This window comes from Ctenocephalides felis, unplaced genomic scaffold (assembly GCF_003426905.1).
Source record: "Ctenocephalides felis isolate EL2017-DRISC unplaced genomic scaffold, ASM342690v1 CF-g0.4_SCAFFOLD_01886, whole genome shotgun sequence".
Lineage (NCBI taxonomy): Eukaryota > Metazoa > Arthropoda > Insecta > Siphonaptera > Pulicidae > Ctenocephalides > Ctenocephalides felis.
Window position 1 is genome coordinate 93,299,229 of NW_020538040.1, and position 22,256 is coordinate 93,321,484.

Sequence of the window (22,256 nt, forward strand, 5' to 3'; positions counted from 1 at the left end):
ACTTGTGTTACTCATAGGTAATGAATAATTGGAACTAGTTAATTCATTTCATAAAATGGTGAAAACTATCTAAAATACCTTCGAAAAGTTCTTTTCAGTTCATAAACTAAAGTGTAAATTAATGTAAAAACTAAATTAAAAGTGTTATCAGGTACTTATCCATGTCGGACAACGTTTGATACAGGTAAAATGGTTCGCATATTTCTTATGTGTATTTATAGATTATTGCAAGGTGCATAATTGTACCACATTCCAATACGATTTTAATTTTATGGACCAACGTAATAAACACACTTTACAGTAAATCTAACTTATTTAAGTAATTTTCTTGCCATATATAATTATTGAAATTGTTTCGATTCATGTGTTATTTATATTTCATCAATTCCTCGTTTATCTCAAACGTTATAGCTTGTCTAAATTTTGTGATTTGGTTCATTTTTAGTACGGTCTATTAATTTATTTATGTGTAGGTTTTTTTTAATATGAATAGTTTGCTGTATTTTATAGGGCTTTTGTGAAACGTGTATTTGTACTTTCAAAATGTAAAACATGACTCACCTGTGGTACTGGTTAGCGTGCTTGTGCACCTATACATCCCCAGATATAGATACTTATTGTTTAATCTAAAGAACACGTTTTTAAATGATACTGCCCTTTCTATTATAAAGATGGTAGTACAAATTTTTTACAGATTTTTAAATTCATTCACTTCTATATATGTATATTTAGATTTTTTATATACTTTATTTTTTACTTTGATACAATTTTTGTATTAAGCTTGTTCATATTTTGATCTACATATTGACTATCAACTCAGTTCGATATAATTATGAAGCTCTTATTCCTTTATAATACAGAATGGGTTCCAGTAATGAAACGAGGAGACTTGTTTGTTATGGTATGTAAATTTTTAACACAATTGTATCACTTGAGTGATTAATAATGAGTCCCTAAAATCTTAAATAACTATTTTAGTTTTTCAATATGAATTAAAAAATTGCACTCAATCATGGAACATCAGGTGCACAAATGGTAGTCTTTTGTAACACTGAGGAAAATGAGGTCATGGATTTAGTAATATATTGCTAATTTTAATACTTCTAGTTCTTCAATATTTTGCTAGCACTCTTTGTTTCGAAATTCGTATTTCATATATGAATCTAGAGAAATTTGATAACGTGTTCAATATGTTGGGTCATAGACCGCTCTATGGGGCACGTGACCCAATTAGTCTTTTGGTTTTTGTTACTATATAATACTAGAAATTCAGTATCGATGTTATGTGTCTTATTTTTGTTTTAAATTTGGATGAGTTAGAATATACTGTTACATAATTTTTTCCACTTGTTATGTAACCAAAGGTTTTTTTTATTGGCCTCCGCTTTACAGCATTTTTAGCCACCTACATTATTCATATTATTTTTCATCAAATTCTATACAATTCTTACATATATATTTCTTATACATTCATCATATACGTATATTATCTCTTCTTACATACTAATCTTCCATTCTTCAATTCCATTCAAGTTTCATTCTTCTTCTTGTTTCTCAATATGTTTTTCTCATCTGCTAAACTAAACTTCTTTTTTCCTTCTTACTTCTAATACAATTTTTTCTTGTATTCTACAAATTAACAATTTTTAATTTACTTAATATTTTATATTTTTAATTCTGGTATTGCTGGAGATTCGAACCGAATTCCTCTAACGTGTGAGTCGAGAACGTTCAAAAAAAATCTTTGTGTTTAATCATAGATTGAAACTTAAAGGTAATAATAATAATTAATTATCCGATAATCTTTTGGAGGATTTATTAGTAATAAATATATTTTAGTAGAAACTTAATATTTTTTCCAAAAAATTTCAATGCACGTAGAGATTCACATTTACATTACAAATTAGCATCCTATCAATGTTTTTTTTATGAGAACTTGTAATTCTGTTTACTATAATGCGTCACAATTCAGTTTTATATTTTGAAATAACCAGTGGTAAATAAATTTACATATGAATAACTTTCGCGTTTATGCGGTGATGTTGAAATTTTGCTGAACTGAAATTGCACGACAAACAAACCAAATATGTTCTTTATTTATATAATTAACGATTTATTTTTCCAGCGTTTTTGTTTTTGCAAGTTGAATTTATAATATATTTTTCATCAGAACACTGTCACTTTATATCCAAATAACTTCTTTCGATTACGTTTCAAGTTTTTTCAGATTCTTTTTGGATTTTGGATTTTGTGTATAATTGTAAATAATACTACTGAGCTTATACAAAATTTTCAAATTTTTGCGAGGAGAGATAGAAAATGAATTAAGTATTTCTTCTTTGATCTGCTTTTTGAAAAGTTTCAAGTAACGTTCGATGAATTAACGAACAGTTATGTGACTACGTTCAGTAAAATGGGCAGCTACTTTATCATTGTAGAAATGTATTTTTTTTATGTCTTTCAACAATTCGTTATCTACACCTTTTTACCCTATAGGCGGGGTAACTTGGAACGGCCAGGTGGCAAACACGTTTAATGTCTTATTTTAAAGGTATTTTACAAAATAATTATATTTTTAACTAATGCTAAAAAACTACCAACGGAAGAAAATACTTTTATTATGGATTTTCAAAGATTACCGATATTTTGTCAATACAATCAAACTGGAGGTTTTATACTTTCTATAGAAAACATGGTATAATCCAATCCAAGTCTTTTTTGGTCTTTCGACTTATATTGTCGTAAATATTTACGTAAAACATCCAATTAAAAGTAATTGAACATCATCTGTCAAAAACGTTTGACATTTTACGTATTAGTCACCGTCCATTGTTTTATTCAAATTACGCTTCTACAAAAAATTTCAAATTAAAAATGTAAAGTTTCTACTCGGTTTTGAAAAAATTTCTTACCTTTCCGACAATCTCTGGATTGGCACGAATTTTTCAAGACTAAGACTGGCCAAATCGGTTTAGCCGTTTTCGAGTTATACTAAGACATTTGAAAGAGAGCTCCATTTTTATATATAAGATTAACATGTAGCAATTTCTATTATAGAAATAGAATACCATTTCTAAGATTATTTGAAAGTCACACTCCATAGCTATGGAGTAATAAAAGATAAGAAAAAATATTGGGCAGCTACGGACCATATACTGTTTATGTTTTTGTTTAATAATTCTGTAATTTTTTTGTTTAATTGTTGAATTTTGTTTAATAATACTGTTTCTTATCTTTTATCAGCCAGTTGACTGTGATTATATTTGTAATTATATTCTGAAATGCCAAGATGTTAAGCTATATCGGTATGCAATAAGTAGTTGCAAGTGGGATTTTACCTTAAGGCAAGTTGCAGAAGCTTCCCGATATGTATAAATATTCGACTAAATAAGAATTCAGATTTAGCTATTCGTTTAACATTTCTTACTGTTTATTTCGAAAATAGCTTTTGCTTTTTATCAAAAACGATTCTTACTTTCTTATACCTACAAGTATAATATTTCATAGAATTTATTACATTTGATACGTATATAATATATGCTTAAGTTAAGGGGGTATTCTAGTGTAGAGCGATGAATTTTAGGTCATTTTTAAAATGTCGTAAAAGAAAGCAATGAATGTTTTCACTATCCATTTTTTTACCACTTGTTTATTAATATTATTAAAACACAATACAAAAATTTAAAAAAAGTTGAAAATTGAAGAAACTGGCAGCTGATGAGGTGGGGGTCTCAAAAAAATGGCACTGTCATGGCAATGTCACTTAGTCTTGACATGATTTCAGCTCTCCTAGCCATCCGAAATAAAAGAAATAAAAAGATTATTACTAAATATTGTTATTAATGTACAATGATGTCGCAATCGCCCGAACTAGCGATGAGTAAAAAAATTTTTTTGAGTTTCTCAAATTTTTTTAAAATAGTAAAAATTGGAATTTGGGGATAATCCTGGTTCGGGCTATAGATAGAGTCTATAAACAAGACTCTCTGAACATTTCAAGTGAATCGGTCGAGTAAAACTCGAGAAATCGTGTCAACAGTACTGAAAAAGTCTGTTCTGTGAAAAACGCATTTAAAGTTTTGCGTGAAGTTTTTTGCTGTCAAAGTCATAAAATGATATGTTATACTTCTTTTATTTAATCTGCCATTCCTGCTTCATGCATCGGACCTTCTTCTACTTCAAGAAAACTATTTTCTGCATTTCTCTCTTTGAAGCGTTGGATGTATGTTTTTCAGATCGTTCAATCCGGGCGTTGTCTCGTCTTACAGCAAATGAATGAGTTTCTGGCCCAATTTGCATTCTCATAAGGGTCATCATTTTTAAAATCGTAAAGAAACCTTCATTGAATATGCAAACAGCAATAAATGTTGCTTTTCAAATACCCGAGATCGGGAATGAATATGTTTTGGCGCGAAAATCCAAATCAACGAGTTTAGAGATTCATTATTTTTATTTTTAGAGTTTCTGAACCTATACATCAAATTTATAATTCATCTGACGATAAACTGTCTTAAATTGGTCTAATGACTTCCTAATGCCTTTTGTCCGATTAGAAACTGGACAAGGGACCAGTTTGGAGACCGAGTCAGTAAAATGCCTATATCTCCGAAAATAATTCAAATATTCAAAAACCTTCTCGAACCCATATTCTTAGATAGTTAAACTTTAAAATATGAATTTAAAAAAATTCGTTTTTTTTTAATTTCTACACTAGAATACCCCCTTAAGAAAGAATTAAAATATACTAATTAAATTCTTAAATTTTGTAGAATAAACCCGTGAACTGAATTAATGTAGGGGAGCTAAGGGATTGTTGTACATTTTTTTTACAATGATTATATTTCGTCGAATATGAAATAAAATGGATAATTGCTGTAGCTATTCATCTATTGATTCAAATAAAAATATATCGACAAATGTTGTTCATTATTTCACAATTAATACATTTCTAGAAAAAGTGAGGTGTTAAACTTACCCCGTTTTTGGGACTTAGGCAATAACGAAAAAAAACAATGATACTTCTGATAATTCATTCTCTACTTATGTTTAAATGGACTTGTTTCTAAATAATTATTTACATACATTAACGCAAGCTATGATTAATTCAAAGAAAATATATAAAGTCTCCTGTAATATAAGTTTTTATCATAAATCAACGTAAACTACAATTAATATAAATCAAAGAGATAATGTCTCCTGTATGACAATTTGCATGTGCTCGCATCTTACAATCTATATATTCCACTCAATTCTTCAAATATTCTTCACATGAATATGTATATAATTTTTGTATGGTACAACTAGCTCTAAGGTTTTGTTTCAACTAATCCAAGATGTGATTTTTTTCCATTGATCAAGATAACTATTTATACAATTTAGCAATCACAAGATTTGTTACATATTATCAAAATTTGATAAATTTGAAATGAGATAAGATATATACAATTTAAAAATTGTCGGTAATAATAACGCAAACCGATAATGAGAAAATTTTATGATAGATCAATTTTATATTACATGTAAAAAATGACGGACCTGCAAAGTTATGTTCATTGCGCTACATGTTTAATCGAGACAAAAAAATATTTTAATATCGTTGAAGATCCTATGGAAAAGCGTCTGTTACTAGTTACCCCCTAGTTTCCCACCTATATTTATAGCAGCACGAGAACCAGCAATTACTGTAACTGGAAGAAATATATTATCATTATAATACTATTATATAAATGAAAAAATGAATATCTCACGTAAGATGCTTTAAAAGTAAAAATAGATTATTTTATCTTAATACTGTAATGTCATTAGACTTAATTCCTCATTTCGTAAGACCGCATTGCTGCCGCGGTTATTATATGATATGATGTGAGGAATGCGGTTAAGAATGCGCAAAATGTATTTTCTTGCTATATGTGACATATTAAATGTAATCTGTTTATCAATTTATCACGTTACATTATTGCCAAGAATATGACACCAGTTGAATATATAAATTTGAAATAAAAACCTTTTCGTATTTCATTTCTTATCATATTGCTTTCATATATTTGATATGTAAATAAAAATGAAACATTATGTTATATTATTATATGAAATATTATATTATATAATGATGAAATGAAACTAATTCTAAAATATATGATGCACTGATCAAATAACAATAAAAATTGACCCATTTGTTTTTGCCATATACAACATGTAATTAACAATTACATTTTATAATTAGTAATGTAATTTATAATTACATTAATAATTACTAATTAATTATTAATTATTTATCTTACTTAACATATAAGGTAATACATCGCTTAAGGGACGTTCATTAACCCTAGAATGGAATTGTGCTTAACAAGTGATTTTTTTCTGTCTTTTGTGATTGTATGCTTTGTGATATGATCAAAGGTTATTTCAGAAAATTTAAAACTCTGGTTTAGTAGATAATAGCCTTTATTATCTTCCCGTAGCGTAGGGTAAGTTATAGTAATCGCAAAAAAATCGAAAATGAAAATTTTTATATATCTTTACGTTTTACAGGTTTCTGAATATTTTGGCATACCTTAGAAAAAATGGATGTATGTGTGTGTGTGCGTGTGTGTATGTGTGTGCGGATACAAATTTTCGTCGACGATTTCGGGAACACCGATCAACCGATTTTAATAATTCAAAAAACATTCGATTCGTATTGATAAGGAGACGTGCTGATTAGTTTTTGACGAAGGCAGGTCTAGCTGTTCCGAAGATACGGGGCAAAAAGTTCCAAAAATGGTAACTCAGTTTTTAAGAGAACGGAGCGTCCAATTTTAATAATTTAAAAAACATATTACTTGTATTGACAAGATGAAAAATTGATCAGATTTTTATTAAAGCAGGTCTAGCGGTTTCGGAGATCTAATGAAAAAAGTAAAAAAAAATGCCATTTGGCGGTCAAAAATGATCATTAGACATATGCACATCAAATTATCAGATATTTTATAGAGATTTTAACAATAAGTATATTTTTTTAACGTTCCTATGGGTTTCGTACCAATCTTTATCCGTTAGACGGCGACGCGGCGCTTACGCGCTTTGATATTTCGTCTCTATGCAGTTCAAGCAGTACGATTGCTTTGAAAAAAAGTTCATAATTTCCAAATTATGTCAAAATGGAGAAAACATTTTTTTTTTCAAAAAAAAAGTAGTTTTTTGTCAAATTTATAGTTACTCAAAAATCAAATTTTTTCGAAGTAAAATTTTTTCAAAAATGTTAATAGTTTTTAAAAAAAATAGTAATTTTTTATACGGTACAGGAAGTTCCAGCAATTTGCCTTAAGGCACGATGCCATGCGCCCCACTAGTTTTTTCAAAATTTCCATAATGGACGCCTCGGAGGCGTGCAGAAACCGTTCTAGGGTTAATCACGTGAGCCTTAATAAAGGGGAGGGGGTTTGACAGAAAAACACGAATTATCACGTGGGGAAGGGGAGGGGTCTAGTAAGATATAACCTGTATTAAGTTTTTACCTCAATTAAAAAAAAAATCCAAAATTTAAAAAAACAAACCAAAATTTTATTTTTTCTATGTACCTACCAAAATACCAATATACGTGATATTTGGTAAGAAAAGGGGGGTATGAATTAAATTTAGTATATGTGCTCATCTTTAATGCAATTAAAATCAAGCAATTTTCATACATAAATAAAATTTAGCCTTTTCCGGAAATTGTGGACCAAAATGAATAATAATAAGAATAAGTTAGTCGTATTAGTAATCAAATATAAATGGATCATATTAAAGAATCTGTTACAACAACCCCTAGCTTTCCTACATATTTTATTTCAGTTCACGGGTTTATTTTACAAATTAAAATATTTTACAAAATTAAAAAAAATAATTAATATATTTTAATAATTTTCACATGTATCAATAAATTCAATGAAATATTATACATGTGGATCTAATAAAGTAAGGATTATTCGTTGGGTTAAAATACGACTTCAGGAGAAGTCGAAGAACAGCTTATTGGACGTATGTTTCTGATTGCTGTTAAAATACGATAATATTAATAAAAAAATATTAAAAATATAGACGAATATAATTATAAAAAACAATAAAATTCAAATTCAGTCAAATTTTTCCTCAAAAAAGCATTGTATAATTGTTGATGGCTGGCTAATGTAGTTGCTTATAATAAGGCCAATAAATCATTAAAGAATAATGTAGATTCCGTTTTTCTTGTGCATTCTTTTATAAATAATTATTTAGTAAATAAAGCGTTCGAAGCTTCCCGGTCTTGCTTTCGTCAAAATTTGTATAATTTCTATCAAATTTGTCTACAATTCTAGTCATATTTACAAAACATGTTGAAAAGTTCTTTGTGCTTTCCGAAATCACTACTTTAAATATATTTGTTTTTTTTTAAGCTTTGATCATGGTGATGTTTAATGCTGCTTCATATTGTACATGCTTCAATCGGTCAATAAAAATGATTTCTTTTCGCATTTGTATAATTTTTATATTATTGTCTTATTGTCGAATAAAACGACGTGTTTATAAGTTCTAATCAACTCATTTATATTTTAATTCTTTATAGTTATATCAGAATTACAGATCAGCTTATGTGCGTGCGGTTATTTCTGCTAATCATGAAGATTAGAGATGCACAAGAGATGCTAGAAATTTCATTTTCAAATTTTTGCCAAATTAGCTAAATAACATCTTAATTTTGAGAAATGTGCGTTGTCATATTTAAATCATTAAATAAAAAAAAGTCATATGAGAAATAGCCTTATCGTTAGTCAAAGGTGAAATGAAACATTAATTGGCGTACTTTTTCCAAGTATTGAGGTATATAATTTAACTTTTTTTAAATAATAGATAGATATAATTTTATATTCTTTCACGATTTAAATCGTTGATTTGATCAGCTTTGATTATTTCATTAATTAACAGTTTTCGGCGTTAAGTTCATTTTGCAATATACTTGAACTTAAATTAATTTTAAATCTTATTGAAATATCTTATTTTATATATAATTTTTCAAGTGGAAATAAAAATGCCTAATCATAAGTTAATTTATTACATATGTGTTATTCACATTATTTTTAACATTTGTAGTAAATATCATTACTCATGTAATTTAATCTATTGTTATCTATATATATATATATATATATTTATTTTTTCAAATATTTCAGAATATAGATACATACTACTTAAGTTTAATTTGCAAAGACTTTAATAAATTATTAATTTATTTATATATATATATATATATATATATATATATATATATAGTTTTTTAAAGCCCAATCGTCGAATTAAAAGAATGTTAACAAGACAAATTCTTTATTAATTAAACGTTTCAAAAATTGAGGTGTGCCATCAATCAAACCAGGAAAAACACAAAAACATAAAATTCATTAAAAACACTAAAATTGTGCTAAAGAACAACATAATTCATAGATAATAAAAAGGAAAAATTGAGGAGCAACATAATGCCCCAATTTGAAGCATATTCATTCAACGACGTATAGAATTAAAAAAAATGATTTTTTATGAGCTTTTCAGTGAAAGCTAGAGCTTCGGTGGAATTATAACTATTTTTCGGTTATTGTAGTTAATTTTAACTAACTGTTCATTCAAACTTCGGAACCGTAAACGTGAATAACATTTCTAGGACCACAATCAAAAACATTAACACAATTAAGATTTTTATTTAACCATGTTGCTAACTAATGTTTTTTAAATTGATCGACTTTGAGATGCCATCTTTTAAAAAAAAGTGTGCTAGTAAGTTTAATCAAAAGTTGACGAATTTAATCAGGATTGTAAAATGGTAAAATATTAGGAAATTTTATTATTGAAAAATTTCGAGTAAAACATAAAAACCTAAAACTGACATGATTTTTGCTAGTACATTTTACACACAATTAGTTCAAACATTTCTCGCTCGCACGTACGAACCATATTCCTGTCTCGAATAAAAGGATTCTGAATGTATATCAGGCTAAAAATTGTTTGAATATGTTTTATCATTTGCCTTAATTTTTGCATTAATTTATACAGACAAACTATTGAACTTAATTGCGTATTATGTTTTCTGTTTATGACAGTCCTTTTAATACAATAACATTTATTCGATGTTGTAGAAGAATTTCGAGCATGTGCCAACTGAGCTTGTTTCCATCACTACCGCAAGCGATAAGTAATATTATCCGTTACGCAATGGATCACAATTCACAAAATTTTCGCGCAGTGCGATTTCAGTTTCAAGCGATCCACGCGCCTGTACTAATCGTGAATCTCTATTTGTTTCAATGAATGCGACTCGTTTTAATTGAAAACTTCAAAACTATCTGTTGTCCAAGAAGAAAGAGAAACCGCTTATGTTCTAGGAATGTAGAAAGTCGATTTTGAAAATGTCGCGTCGTTTTTCATAGGATCACGGACACGGACAGTTGCGACGTACCGTGACATTGAATGAATCTCGCCGATAAATGTATTTAGAGAGGCCGCGTATGAATGTGTTGTCGAAGTGTCATGTGACAGTTGCTTTTGGACATCATACCGCGAATTACCTACGTTTGTGTTCCCTAATAGATGATTTGGTAATGTGAGTGGTTTACAACAATTTATCTATTTCGTTTGTATCACTGTGATTGAGTGTTATTTGAGCCAAGTTTTGTTTTCAAATCAAATCAAATCAATTTGGTTTTACCAACTGAATAAGACGTTTTAATGTGGATTTATTAATAATGGTAAGAATTTCATTTCATCACATGAAGTCATGTATTCTTTATGAAATTAAATTATTATTGTTATATATTTTATTTAATTACAATGTTTTATCTATCGCACAATTTTTAAGATGAGCTAGGTATACTTTATGAATTATCCTTCTTTACATATAAATAAAGTTTATCTCAATAACTAAGCTATTGATATAGAGAGATATGATAGATGTAATCACTCTATGCAAAATATTTCTCTCTAACAGAGATATCAACATTCTGAAAGTAAATCATTTTTATATGAATCTGAAAATAAATAATTATTTATTTAAATTCATAATCATCATTGTTTTTTAACAGTATTTTGGTATTTCCTGAAAAGTACAGTTACATTTCACGTTAAACGTTGGGTTTGCCAAAAGCCATGCGTCACATTTTGAATATCAATGAAAATGATACCACTTTCACATACTTGAAATTAGATGTGTTTCTTCGCGGATTAATTCATTCAAATGCGTTTTACCTCTCATTTTATGCAAATAGAGAAAGTTTACATGTTACCATAGTCTTAAATTTATTTTTGTGGAATAATCATTTCTGTTTTACACAACAGAGTTTTATAACATTAGAAATCTTTATCGTGTAATTTTATTGACTAAAATAATCAAATGGTGATAGAAGAATTGATGATATAATATAATCAGTGCACTAATCTCCGAAGTTTTATTCTGAAAGCATTTATGATCATACATTATTATTTGATCATTCATTAGCATATTATTTGTTAATAGTTAATTTTCTGCAACAAATAGTGTGATGATTATAGTAATACATTTCTCACGAGAACGTAAAAGAAATAGATGATGTTACATATCTTTTTTGAAAATCATCGTGTTTGCACTCACACAAATCAATAATTATGTTAACTTATTTATGTAATGTTCCAAAACGCTCATTTTCACCTATCGCTTTCTTAGGCGATATTGTAATAACGGTAGATTCATATAATCTGTCTATTACTTTTTCAACAAAAAAAAAATGACGGGAAAACAAAATTTTACTAACTTGAATTGTCCAGAGGGTTTTCGTGTTCTGATACGTTGCAAGTTTGTCCAGGAGATTTATTTTTTTGTTTTCGAGTTGTGGGCTAGGTGAACTGTACGGGGCGGCAACTAAAGCTTCGGAGGCATTTTCTTCCACTTGATCAGGTTCATAACTTGCCGTTATCATGTAGTTCAGCAGCAGGTTTCGAGATTTCTTAGTTATAACTTTGGTTTTAGATGCCAAAATACTGTCGTAATCATATAATTTGGCAATTCCATTTAAAGTTGGAGGATTACTTCCAGAAACCGTCGTCACCAAAATGTTAACGTTAGGAATCGCTGCCACCCAAACATATATGTTGGGTGCCGACAAATTCTTACCCACAAGAACCTACTGTTCCGTCCGGTATTTGCGAAAAACCTTGTAATGTAAATGTAAAATATTTAGGGATGCGCTTGGATAGCAAGTTAAATTGGATTACTCATATCAACAGCAAAACAAAACAAATGGAAAGAAAAATTAAATCATTGTTCTGGCTAATTAATGGTAAATCTACATTATGATTAGAAAACAAAATTCTACTTTTATAAACCGACAATAAAACCGAATCGACATATGGCGTTAAGTTGTGGGGCTGCGCCAAAAATGAAGAATTTCTTCTATCCAAAGGAAATAGTCATAAATTTTAAGGTGTATTGCAAATGTTCATTGGTATGTTATTAACCAAATTTTACATATCGATTTAAAAATGAAGGGAAAATTCATGAAAAACAGAAGCGGAATTCATTACGACAAGATCATCAACCATAATAACCCTACATTAATTTCCATATTAGAACCATCAGATATTAGAAGATTGAAAAAGGAGCATCCCTTAAGTACTATTACTGGAATTCTAACAACCAGTACAATAGATTATAGAATTTTTATTTTCCGATTGCTATTTAATTATTGTTAACAAAAAAAAGCATCACTGAACTTCAAATTTTTTTGTTATCAAGAGGGGGTTTGCACAATTGACAGACAACTTTCGGAAAATGTAAATGTATTTGAAAATGAAGGAAAAAATAATTGCTCTGGAATGTTCTATAATTGATTTGAATGAGTGGAAATATGATTTGTCGATTCATATTTCCAGAAAGGACATGCAACATAATTTAATGTTCTCATAATAATCTTTAATATGATATTATTATCACACCATTTGTTACGGAAAACAAACTATTGCGACATATAATATGTATATTATTTTAATAATCACATTATAATGTATTGTATGTCATCTAAACGCGTGGGATCATAACAATATATAAACACTTGTAAAAATTTATATATCAAAATAATTGTTATACAACTTAAAATTTTATGAATATAATTTTTATTTATATTTGTTTATAGTTATCTATCTTATAATTAGAGTTGCCTGAAATGTGTATTAATATTAAATGTCGGTGTCTTTATAATTGCAACTTAAAAAAAAGTAATTTCACACATTGTAATGTATATTGTTTTTTCGTAATATAGTTGAATAGAAAATGATAACGCTATATAGATATGGTAACAAAAATAAAAGTACTTTTCGTATAAAGTTATTGAATGAAAAGATAATAATACTGAATAGATCGCAAATGAAATGAAACAATAACTATTAACTTCATAATAGTACAGCGTAGTTATTCTAAAAATATCGATCCTTAATTATACTAATGCCGTATTATACAATGATTACAATATGAAATATTTCTATAACAATCCATTATATTATTATGTGCGTTCGAAAAGTAGCCATTATACCCAGATCTGAATATATCAAAATCTTAAGTGAGATTTTCAAGCGAGATAATATATTAAAATCAAAATATATTTGTTAACTATGATAGTTATATTAGATGTGCTTCCGCAGTTTTTTTTTTCGAAGTTCGAGGCCCTGTTAATTGTAAAAGTGGTAAAACAAAATTGTACTATTAATATATAGTGCCAACTATTATATATGAAAATTGAAAATTAAAAATTAAATGTCATCAAAATGCTCATCGTCGTGTTTCTCATATTCTTGTTATGCTAGACTACTCTAAATTTATTTTCAAAAGTAATTTTTGCTTGATGAAAGTATAGCGAAAGTATAACGAAAAACCTTATTCTCATTAAGTCTTATTTAATATTATTTGGTGTTGAATATATAAATTAAAAAAAGTGAATTTTAAATAACTGTTGCGACAAACGCCGCTTATATATCAGCCACGTATTTCTGACAACTGACAATTTTCAGGAGGCGTTCGGCCGTAATGATGGCCGAGCATGGCCGGTCGTGGCGGCGCTGATCGCTCGGCTGGCGGCTGCAACTGCTCCAACATCTCGGTCATGCAATTATTTCATGAGTTGAAGCAGCAGTTTCCGGCGCTGCCCGACAAATTGGTCAGCGATTGCGCAAACACACACTGTCACGACCGGACGCTGTGCACGCAACTACTTCGACGAGCCGCAGGTAAAGCGATTAATTCGTTAATCGATAAGCGTTATATTTGATCTTTTCTAATCATAGCCAATTAAATAGATAAAAGTTCATTAAATATTACACCAAAATGGAAAGTAAATAAGCAGTATGGTATTTGCAGGAGAGATGACACAAGCGGCATATCCGGCACAAGCGCTACGTAGAGCTCCGGATCCGCCGGCTAGTTCGCCACCGCAACGTCCAACAACACTTCATTTTGCACCTGCATCCCATTCGCGACCGTCCCGTCATGCGCCACCGCCGCCATTACCGCTTCCACCTATTGCACAAGTAAAAATTTTGTATATACTCTAAAATATTAAAAACCATTTTTATTTCGTTTTGTGCCAATCATTTCCATTATCTTCTGTATCTGCTAAAAATTCTCTATGCAATTTTTTTCTTGAATAAAATGTTTTAATAAGTATATGCACTTGCAGGAAACGATTGAAGAACAATATCCTGTAAATTTGTCCCTGGACTTAAATTGTTCAAGTGGTCATTCGCGAAATCCTTTGCGAACATCGGTTAATGTAACGGTTCGCACTCCTGTTGGTTCGCCTCTCCAACCTGCTGCAGCGGCACATCACCAGAGCGGTGCGACGGCTGCTAATTTGTTGCCACGGCACCAGCAGCCTGTTTCACATCATCAGCAAGTACAGGTGCTTTATAGCTTTTTCTAAACCTGCTTGAAAAGTCCGGTATATTCAAGCGCTGTATTATATTTAAAGCTTTTCATATTTTTGTAGGGTTTCCAAAGCCGATTGCATATAACGGTGAGTCCATCGTCAGCTTCTGGTCCGCAGACTAGCCTTTTGACTCAGCCTCGTCGCCCGCGGAGCTATTATGGACCTCTAATACCTGAACCGCCTATCACTCCAACGAGAGTCGCACGAGCGGAATCTTTACCGGACGTGCTAGCTGATTTAGCACCTGAGCAGGGTAAGGAACTACTGATCTATTTCACTTGTAAATAATATAAGCGACCTGATTCTTAGGTTTTAAAACTTTATACATACGCCAATTATACAATGTAAATTATATATACATATATTCGCCAATTAACGTTAATAATTAAAAAAATAGAAAAAATAGAACTATTAATCGAGCCCAAATAAACAATGAAAATGTCGAATGGGTTTCTCCGTGGCTTAGTGGTTAGATGTTTGTTCATGTTCCACCAGCCAGAAGTTGCTCGTTCGATACCAACCTCGAACAGCATGTTGTCAACCATTAATGACATCGGTTTCACTTAAATTTAATATATTCCTAAGCTTTTCTTTGGCATTGCTGTATCAAATTAAAAATCATCACTAATAGATAAATTCAAATAATATAAATGTAATATGTATATCAAATAGAGATACGACAACCGTTGGGTAGGCTTCTAAAAGCGCCAAGTAGCCTCTACGATTCTTAAGTTTTGAGTGCCGTTCAAAATAAATTTAAAAAATTGTCGTATGATATTATTTCATATTTACGTGAATACATTCCTTATCAGTGGGTTACCTTATCTACATTCTTGCATGCGAATCGTGAATAAAACTATCTCCTCTTAAAGGAATCTTGATCAAAATGTAAAAGCAAAAACTTCTTGCCAATGCTTTTTGCAGCCAGCAAATAGACTAAATAAACTATGTTGATTAACTTTGTTGTTGAGCATTCCAATCATTTTAAAATGTGATCACTAATAATCAACGCGTTCTTTATTACAATGCTTGCCAAATCGAACTAAAAAATTCATGCATTGTCAGGATTATCTCAAATATATTTTAGAGTATTGTTATTAATGCTAGTTTATGGTTTCTGTATATAAATATATAATATATACACAAATTTTGTACATAGGTGACTTTTTGGTTTTTGAACTATTTGCTTGAACTTATAAATATGCAAATAAAATTAATTTCGAATTCCATGTAGACGAATGTGTCCGCATTAAAAACAATATTGACTTAAAATGTTTTATTTTTTCCTTTATAATAATAGATTCTACTTCTGATGTGAATTGAGGAATCATTTTATATTTTTGCCAGCAAACTTAAATTTATTGGTAGTAACGATTTAATTAGTTTGGGTTGTAATTTTCGTTTTCTATCACTGTAAGCAATAATAAATCATTATCTTATACATGTACTCAATTTGTATTATTTGTTTACGCATATGTATCTCATTCGTTGGTTAGTAATTTAGTGAATGTTACCTCTCCTTCCCCGCTATCGTCTGTACGCGATTATTGACGCCCGTTAAAATTTGCATCGCGCAACAATGAGAATACGATTAAAATATAGGCGACGTATTTGCGTATTGTTTGTTCAAACGGACTGCGTTCGTGAGTTTGTACTGATAAGTGATAAGTTAAGGTGCAATCATGTTTGTATTGTCGCCTCTTAAACATTTGGGTGATTTCATTTTGTATATGTATCAGCTCGTGTTCAAATGTAATTACCAAATAAATCATTGTATTACTTGCATTCATGTACATTATAAATATTTAAATCATTATAAATCGTTATGATAAAGATTATCGTGAGTGATGTGAGATTGCATAAGAGTCGACGGCAAATGAATATAATAAAATTGAAAGCAAATCAGAAATTTGTTGTGGAATTATATTATAATTCGAAATTTATTTGTTCAAACTTGGTTATATATATTTTAAACCGCTGAAGCTCCGCCGGTTTTGCTCGTTTTGCTATTTTTTTTTCAAGAATAGAATTATTAAATTTATTGTTGTTAAATTTAATAAGCTATACTCTTTTTTTGAAGATATAAAATGCAATTAATTTGATTTTTTAATTTTCAATTCTTATTATTATTGATCTTCCTGTGACCGTGAAAATCCTGAAATGTTTTTCATCTTAGTGCGCGATTGAATTAATTTTATACAACCATAATGTTAAATTTATTGAGCTATATTATTTGGTTGTGGTAATTCCATGTCGAAGTTATGTCTCACAAATGTAAGTAAGTAAAACAATGCACTAATGAATTTTTAGGTTTTATTATTAATACAAATTATGATCGAATTGAAAAGTATAATTATTGAATTCGGTCGTATATTTTTCATGCATTATTTGCTCTTTACTATCAAAAATCTTGCTCTTCAATAACATAGTGCAATCATGCTTCATTATAAAATTAACTGGTAGAATTAATTAGGCAAGAAATTCTGTATAACGATGATAAATTGCTCTTTTTGTAGCAAACACTGTGAAACGGCAACTGGAGCGCAAGCATCGCTTAGAATGCGAACTAGAAGCAGAACGCAGCAGGCTGCGTGCAATGCAGCGAGAAGTATGTGCGTTAGAAGGTCCTGCTGTGTCGCAAGGACCAGGTCGAGCACTAATACTTAAGCAAGAAATACAGACCTTGCAAAGTCAATGTGTTGTGCTGGCACAACGCGTTGACCAATACACAGGCGATCGCAGTAAGTTTATAAGTAGGCATGTAATCATATAATATGTTAATTGATTATAAATTACTATTTTTTGGTGATTCGAACTTTTAAGTCTATGAGCGCAAATTTATTTGGCAATTTTTATGCGTTATACTCTTAAATATATTCACATATTTTTGTTAATTTTGTTTTGCTATATATAAATGGTACAGAAATCATATTACGTGATTAAAAGATTTTATCTCATCAGTTCCTTTATGCGAGACATCCGAAGAGTTTTACCAAAACATCTACACCGGACAGCAATTACACATGCCATCCGTGCGACGCAGGCGTCGCGAACCGCCTCCTCGGCCTCCTCCGCCGCGTCCATTGGGAATTAGTGAGGCGACACCCTGGACGTGTCATTTGTGTACGTTCAGAAATCATCCTCTTTTAAACAAGTGCGAGCAATGCGAGATGCCATGCATCTTACGAGGTACTATGGCAGTGAAACCTTTATCGTCAGATCTGTCGCATTTGACACCAGAAAATAATGATAAATTAACAGTTGCTGCTGATAGTGTTTCTCGCATTAATAACGCTTTGGCGAGCCTGAACTGTGTCTCCGATCAGTAAAAACAAAGTTGCTGAAGAGCTTATTTTGTTTGATATGTTTGTTGCTATTGTGGATTGTTGCATGAAACTGAACTGAATGCATTTTTTTAAAGATATAACAAGTACATTATTAGTTATTATTTGTTGACCAGTGTTACTACATTTTTGTTATTAATGGAATTTGTATTATAAGACTACTTGGCTAAGTCACTTATTTGACATCACAACTTGATTTATATTTATTCTTATATGAGTTGACTTGATTACATATATGTATAACTATTGTGATAAGGTCCCATTTTAATATTGTTGATCTCTTATACCACAAATCACAATTTGAAAGTATATATTAATTCTATATTTATTACCTTTTGAGAATAAGACTTAATATAAATATCCAACTGACATATGTATTACCAAATATTATATATATATATATATATATATATATATATATATATATATATATATGTATGTTTGTGTAAATGGTATCATATGTTTATCAATGGTATATTTAAGTGGGTATATACATTACAGTAGTTATGTACAAGCCTACAACATATAGGATACTATTAGCTTGTGTCCCCTTTTTGGAGACTGATTTATATAATATAAAAAAATATGTGCAAGTATGTTTTATTAAAATAGAATATTCAAGTAACATTTTTTTATTTATATAACAAAGTTTTGTTTTTTTTTTGTTTTTTTTTTATACTTATCTATTATAATTGTGAATAAAAAATAGTGAACTAATTTTTTAGTCTTGTGCTGTTGAAAATTAAATTTATGCATGCTTCCAAATTTAAATAATGTTAGTTATTTTGTGATTTATAGTAGTATATATATATATATATATATATATATATATATATATATATATATGACCTGACCAAAAAAATAATTTAATGTCTTTTTGCTTTATTTGTAACAACAGTTTTTCTTGAGACACATACATTGCTCACATTTAGTTATACCTGATTTAAATGTAGATTTCTGCGTCATTACTCCCAAATCTATTCCTCTATAATAATAATACTATAATTCTTCTCTATAATATAATTCCTGTTGTATCCCAAAAACCTCGGCAAATAACTTTGATGCCGATAAAATTTTGCTTTCTTTTGAGTTGGTTCTTCTTTTCTAATCCTCTGTTTCTCATTTGTTTCCAAGTTTTATCAACACTAATATATTGACGCTTATATAAAGCCAAATTGTCGGTAAAAATGGTTTTTCGAAGAAATTTTTGGTCGAGATCTACACAGCTTTTAAATGCCCAGATGATTGTGTAAAATATTTTGCACGCGTTTAATTAACATTATACAGGTTTCAGCTATATCATGTATTTTCAACCTTGGGTTTTTCAACACTTCATGCACTTTTTTTTATTACTTCTGTAGTTCTAAACACAGAGGGGCCGTCCTGAGTGTGGCTCATCAGAGATACTCATACGACCTATTATAAATTTAGAAACCCATTTTTGTAATGGTTGAATATGATGAAGAGATAGGTTCATCTGTTCTTTTATTTGGATAAAAGTATGATTCTTCAAATTTTCTATATACAATGCAATGTCCTAAGCAAGAAATTGTATTATGCGGTGTAAGGACATAACGTCACAAAATGAAGGAAGTGTGAAATGGCATATGATTGTATTAACGGGGTTCTACAGTATATTATATATGCAGTCAATAATAAATAATCCAATGATATTCCAATTTTCAAACCACTTTTACTATAGTTTTGTAATGGATTATAACAACATTTATTTCGACTGACATCAGTGCCCATTCTTGCCACTAATAAATGAAATTAATGCAGTGATGTGTATCATGTTTGATTGACATCTAAGTCATCTAAATATGTTATCTATAAAAATTTAAATATCAGGTTTCCCAAAACTTAAAATAGTACTTGAAACTAAGGTTCTGGCTTGATAACCAGGCATGATTACCATCGTCAATCGAAAGAAAAATGTTTTTTGACACAATAATATTGTGTTGTTTGTTCTTTGATTATTTTATTTAAGTTTAATCATGTTATGTGATACCTGATATCTTTCTATATTTAAAAAAAATTTATGAAATTATTCCATCATTTTCTGCATATTTTTTTAGTAAAATATATGAAACTTACTATGTAGCAGTTTCAAGAAAATTTGACACTAAAATAGTAATTGAAATAATTGTTTTTTCTAATTTTAGTTACCGCTGGTGAAGATATACATATACATGTGACACCTGGACATGATTGTAAGTTTTGTTGAATTTATATACTTTAAATTATGAATATATGGATTATCTAAAATTTATTTTTTCTTAACAGTTATTCGTTCTTGGGTTGTGTAATTCTCCACATATCAGTGCTAATGTCACAGCAATATTTTAGTAGATTGAAATTTATATCTACTGCAGACTGTGTTTAGGAACTATATAATTTACAAAAACATTTAAATATATAAATGAGAAAGTCAACAGGCGGAAATGTTTTCAGTGTAAATGTGACGACAAATAAAATTAAATAATTTGTAACAAGTGTTTGTAATATTGAAAATCTACAAATGATTCATATCTGCTAATCTTAATGTGAGTGAAATACTTATAGTTCCATGAGTGCTAGATCAATAAAAAAAAAGTATATCGATATATTGACTATTTTTAATAATTTTAATAAATAAAAATTTTGGTATCATGTAATAATTTAATGAAAACAGTAAATAAAAATTTTGGTATCATATATTCACATGTAAATTTATAATGTACATATTGTGTTTTTATAACATATTATATATATATATATATATATATATATATATATATATATAATTTCACTTTATACAGCAGTACCTCTTTCTAAATTTTGCTTTGTTTCGACAGTGTATTCACCATAAAATCTATTTAATTTTTCATTGAATTTGGCATTTCTTTCATTGATATAGTCAATATCAGCGTCATCATTGTGTGTTCTTCTTCTAGAATACTTCTCTCTCTTACTAATTTGTTTCTCTAAATCTTGAACCATATTGTCAATAGCATCTTTTCTGTCCTTGTGAAGCCCTTGTAAAATAGTATTCGGGCCCCCATAAAAAGCATCACCTAACTTTTCTTTTTGTTCGTTGTAGCGCTCCATATCACGGGGACCCATATTTCTAATAAGCCTATTATATTGTCGTGCTGTTGCCTGTTCATAATCTGCAAAACCTTCATCTGGATTTTTCTTTTTCTTCTTGCGTTCAAGAATTTCAGCATCAGTAGCCGAAATACTTAGTAATTTCACTCTGTCGTAATCCTCCCCATTGGAAGCAGCTTGCTTTCTAGCTTCTTCATCTGCTAACATCCATTCTGCTTGACGTTTTCTGGCTTCCCAATTTTTCGGCAATTTATTGCGGGCGTCTTCTTCAACGACTTCCTTATAATTCAATGTCCTCGCTTCATTTCGAGCTGAATGTAAAGATTTTAGGCGTTTCATACGCTCAGCTTGTCTTTCTGCAAAAGTTTTGGCAGCAATAGCCTTCGGTTGATCTTTATCCATTGTGTCAATTTCAAACTTAGTACCGCGTGGTTCACAAAATCAATATGTTTATTACTAGACTGGAAAGAGTAATTAGAATTATTTTGTCTTTTATTAAACAAAAAAATTATCAATAAACAAAACACGAGCAGAAATGTCGCGATGACATTTTGGGTTGTGTTTTAACAAGCAACCAACATTATAAAATTACTATAGATTCAAGATAGGATAAAGGTTGTTTTTGAATATTTTATTTAGGATTTTGGTCATTTACTTTCAAATAAGTTGTTCTAGTTTCGATTATGAAATAAATTCTAATAACTGTTTGTTTTCATATAATTGAAGCCATTCGAAAAATTGTTATGAAAATTTACTACTTCTCATCTGAATGAAAAGAATATGAATTATTTTTGATAAATTATACAATAATATATATATATATATATATATATAAATTTTTATATGTTGATATAATGGTATTGTTTGATTATTTTAATCAAAATATTAT

At 29.4% G+C, this 22,256-nt stretch overlaps 2 protein-coding genes across 4 annotated transcripts; one reads left to right on the forward strand and one right to left on the reverse strand.

Moving 5' to 3' along the window:
- LOC113377324 (TGF-beta-activated kinase 1 and MAP3K7-binding protein 2) lies at window positions 1-20,849 on the forward strand. 3 transcript variants are annotated; one of them, XM_026617599.1, is made up of 9 exons: window positions 2-184; window positions 14,020-14,235; window positions 14,366-14,535; window positions 14,685-14,906; window positions 14,994-15,186; window positions 17,450-17,674; window positions 17,895-18,122; window positions 20,443-20,490; window positions 20,564-20,849. In XM_026617599.1, exons 2-9 carry the CDS (start codon window positions 14,049-14,051, stop codon window positions 20,584-20,586), a joined length of 1,296 nt encoding a protein of 431 aa, XP_026473384.1. In that variant the 5' UTR covers window positions 2-184; window positions 14,020-14,048; the 3' UTR covers window positions 20,587-20,849. The 3 variants fall into 3 exon arrangements, with proteins under 3 accessions (XP_026473381.1, XP_026473383.1, XP_026473384.1); XM_026617596.1 differs by lacking the exons at window positions 20,443-20,490; window positions 20,564-20,849 and having other exon boundaries at window positions 1-184; window positions 17,895-18,456; XM_026617598.1 differs by lacking the exons at window positions 20,443-20,490; window positions 20,564-20,849 and having other exon boundaries at window positions 1-151; window positions 17,895-18,456.
- Window positions 20,850-21,070: 221 nt separating this feature from the next.
- Window positions 21,071-21,915, reverse strand: LOC113377439 (pre-mRNA-splicing factor Syf2). Its single transcript, XM_026617757.1, has one exon. The coding sequence runs from the start codon at window positions 21,767-21,769 to the stop codon at window positions 21,071-21,073; it is 699 nt and encodes a 232-aa protein (XP_026473542.1). The 5' UTR covers window positions 21,770-21,915.
- Between the last annotated feature and the right edge of the window lie 341 nt (window positions 21,916-22,256).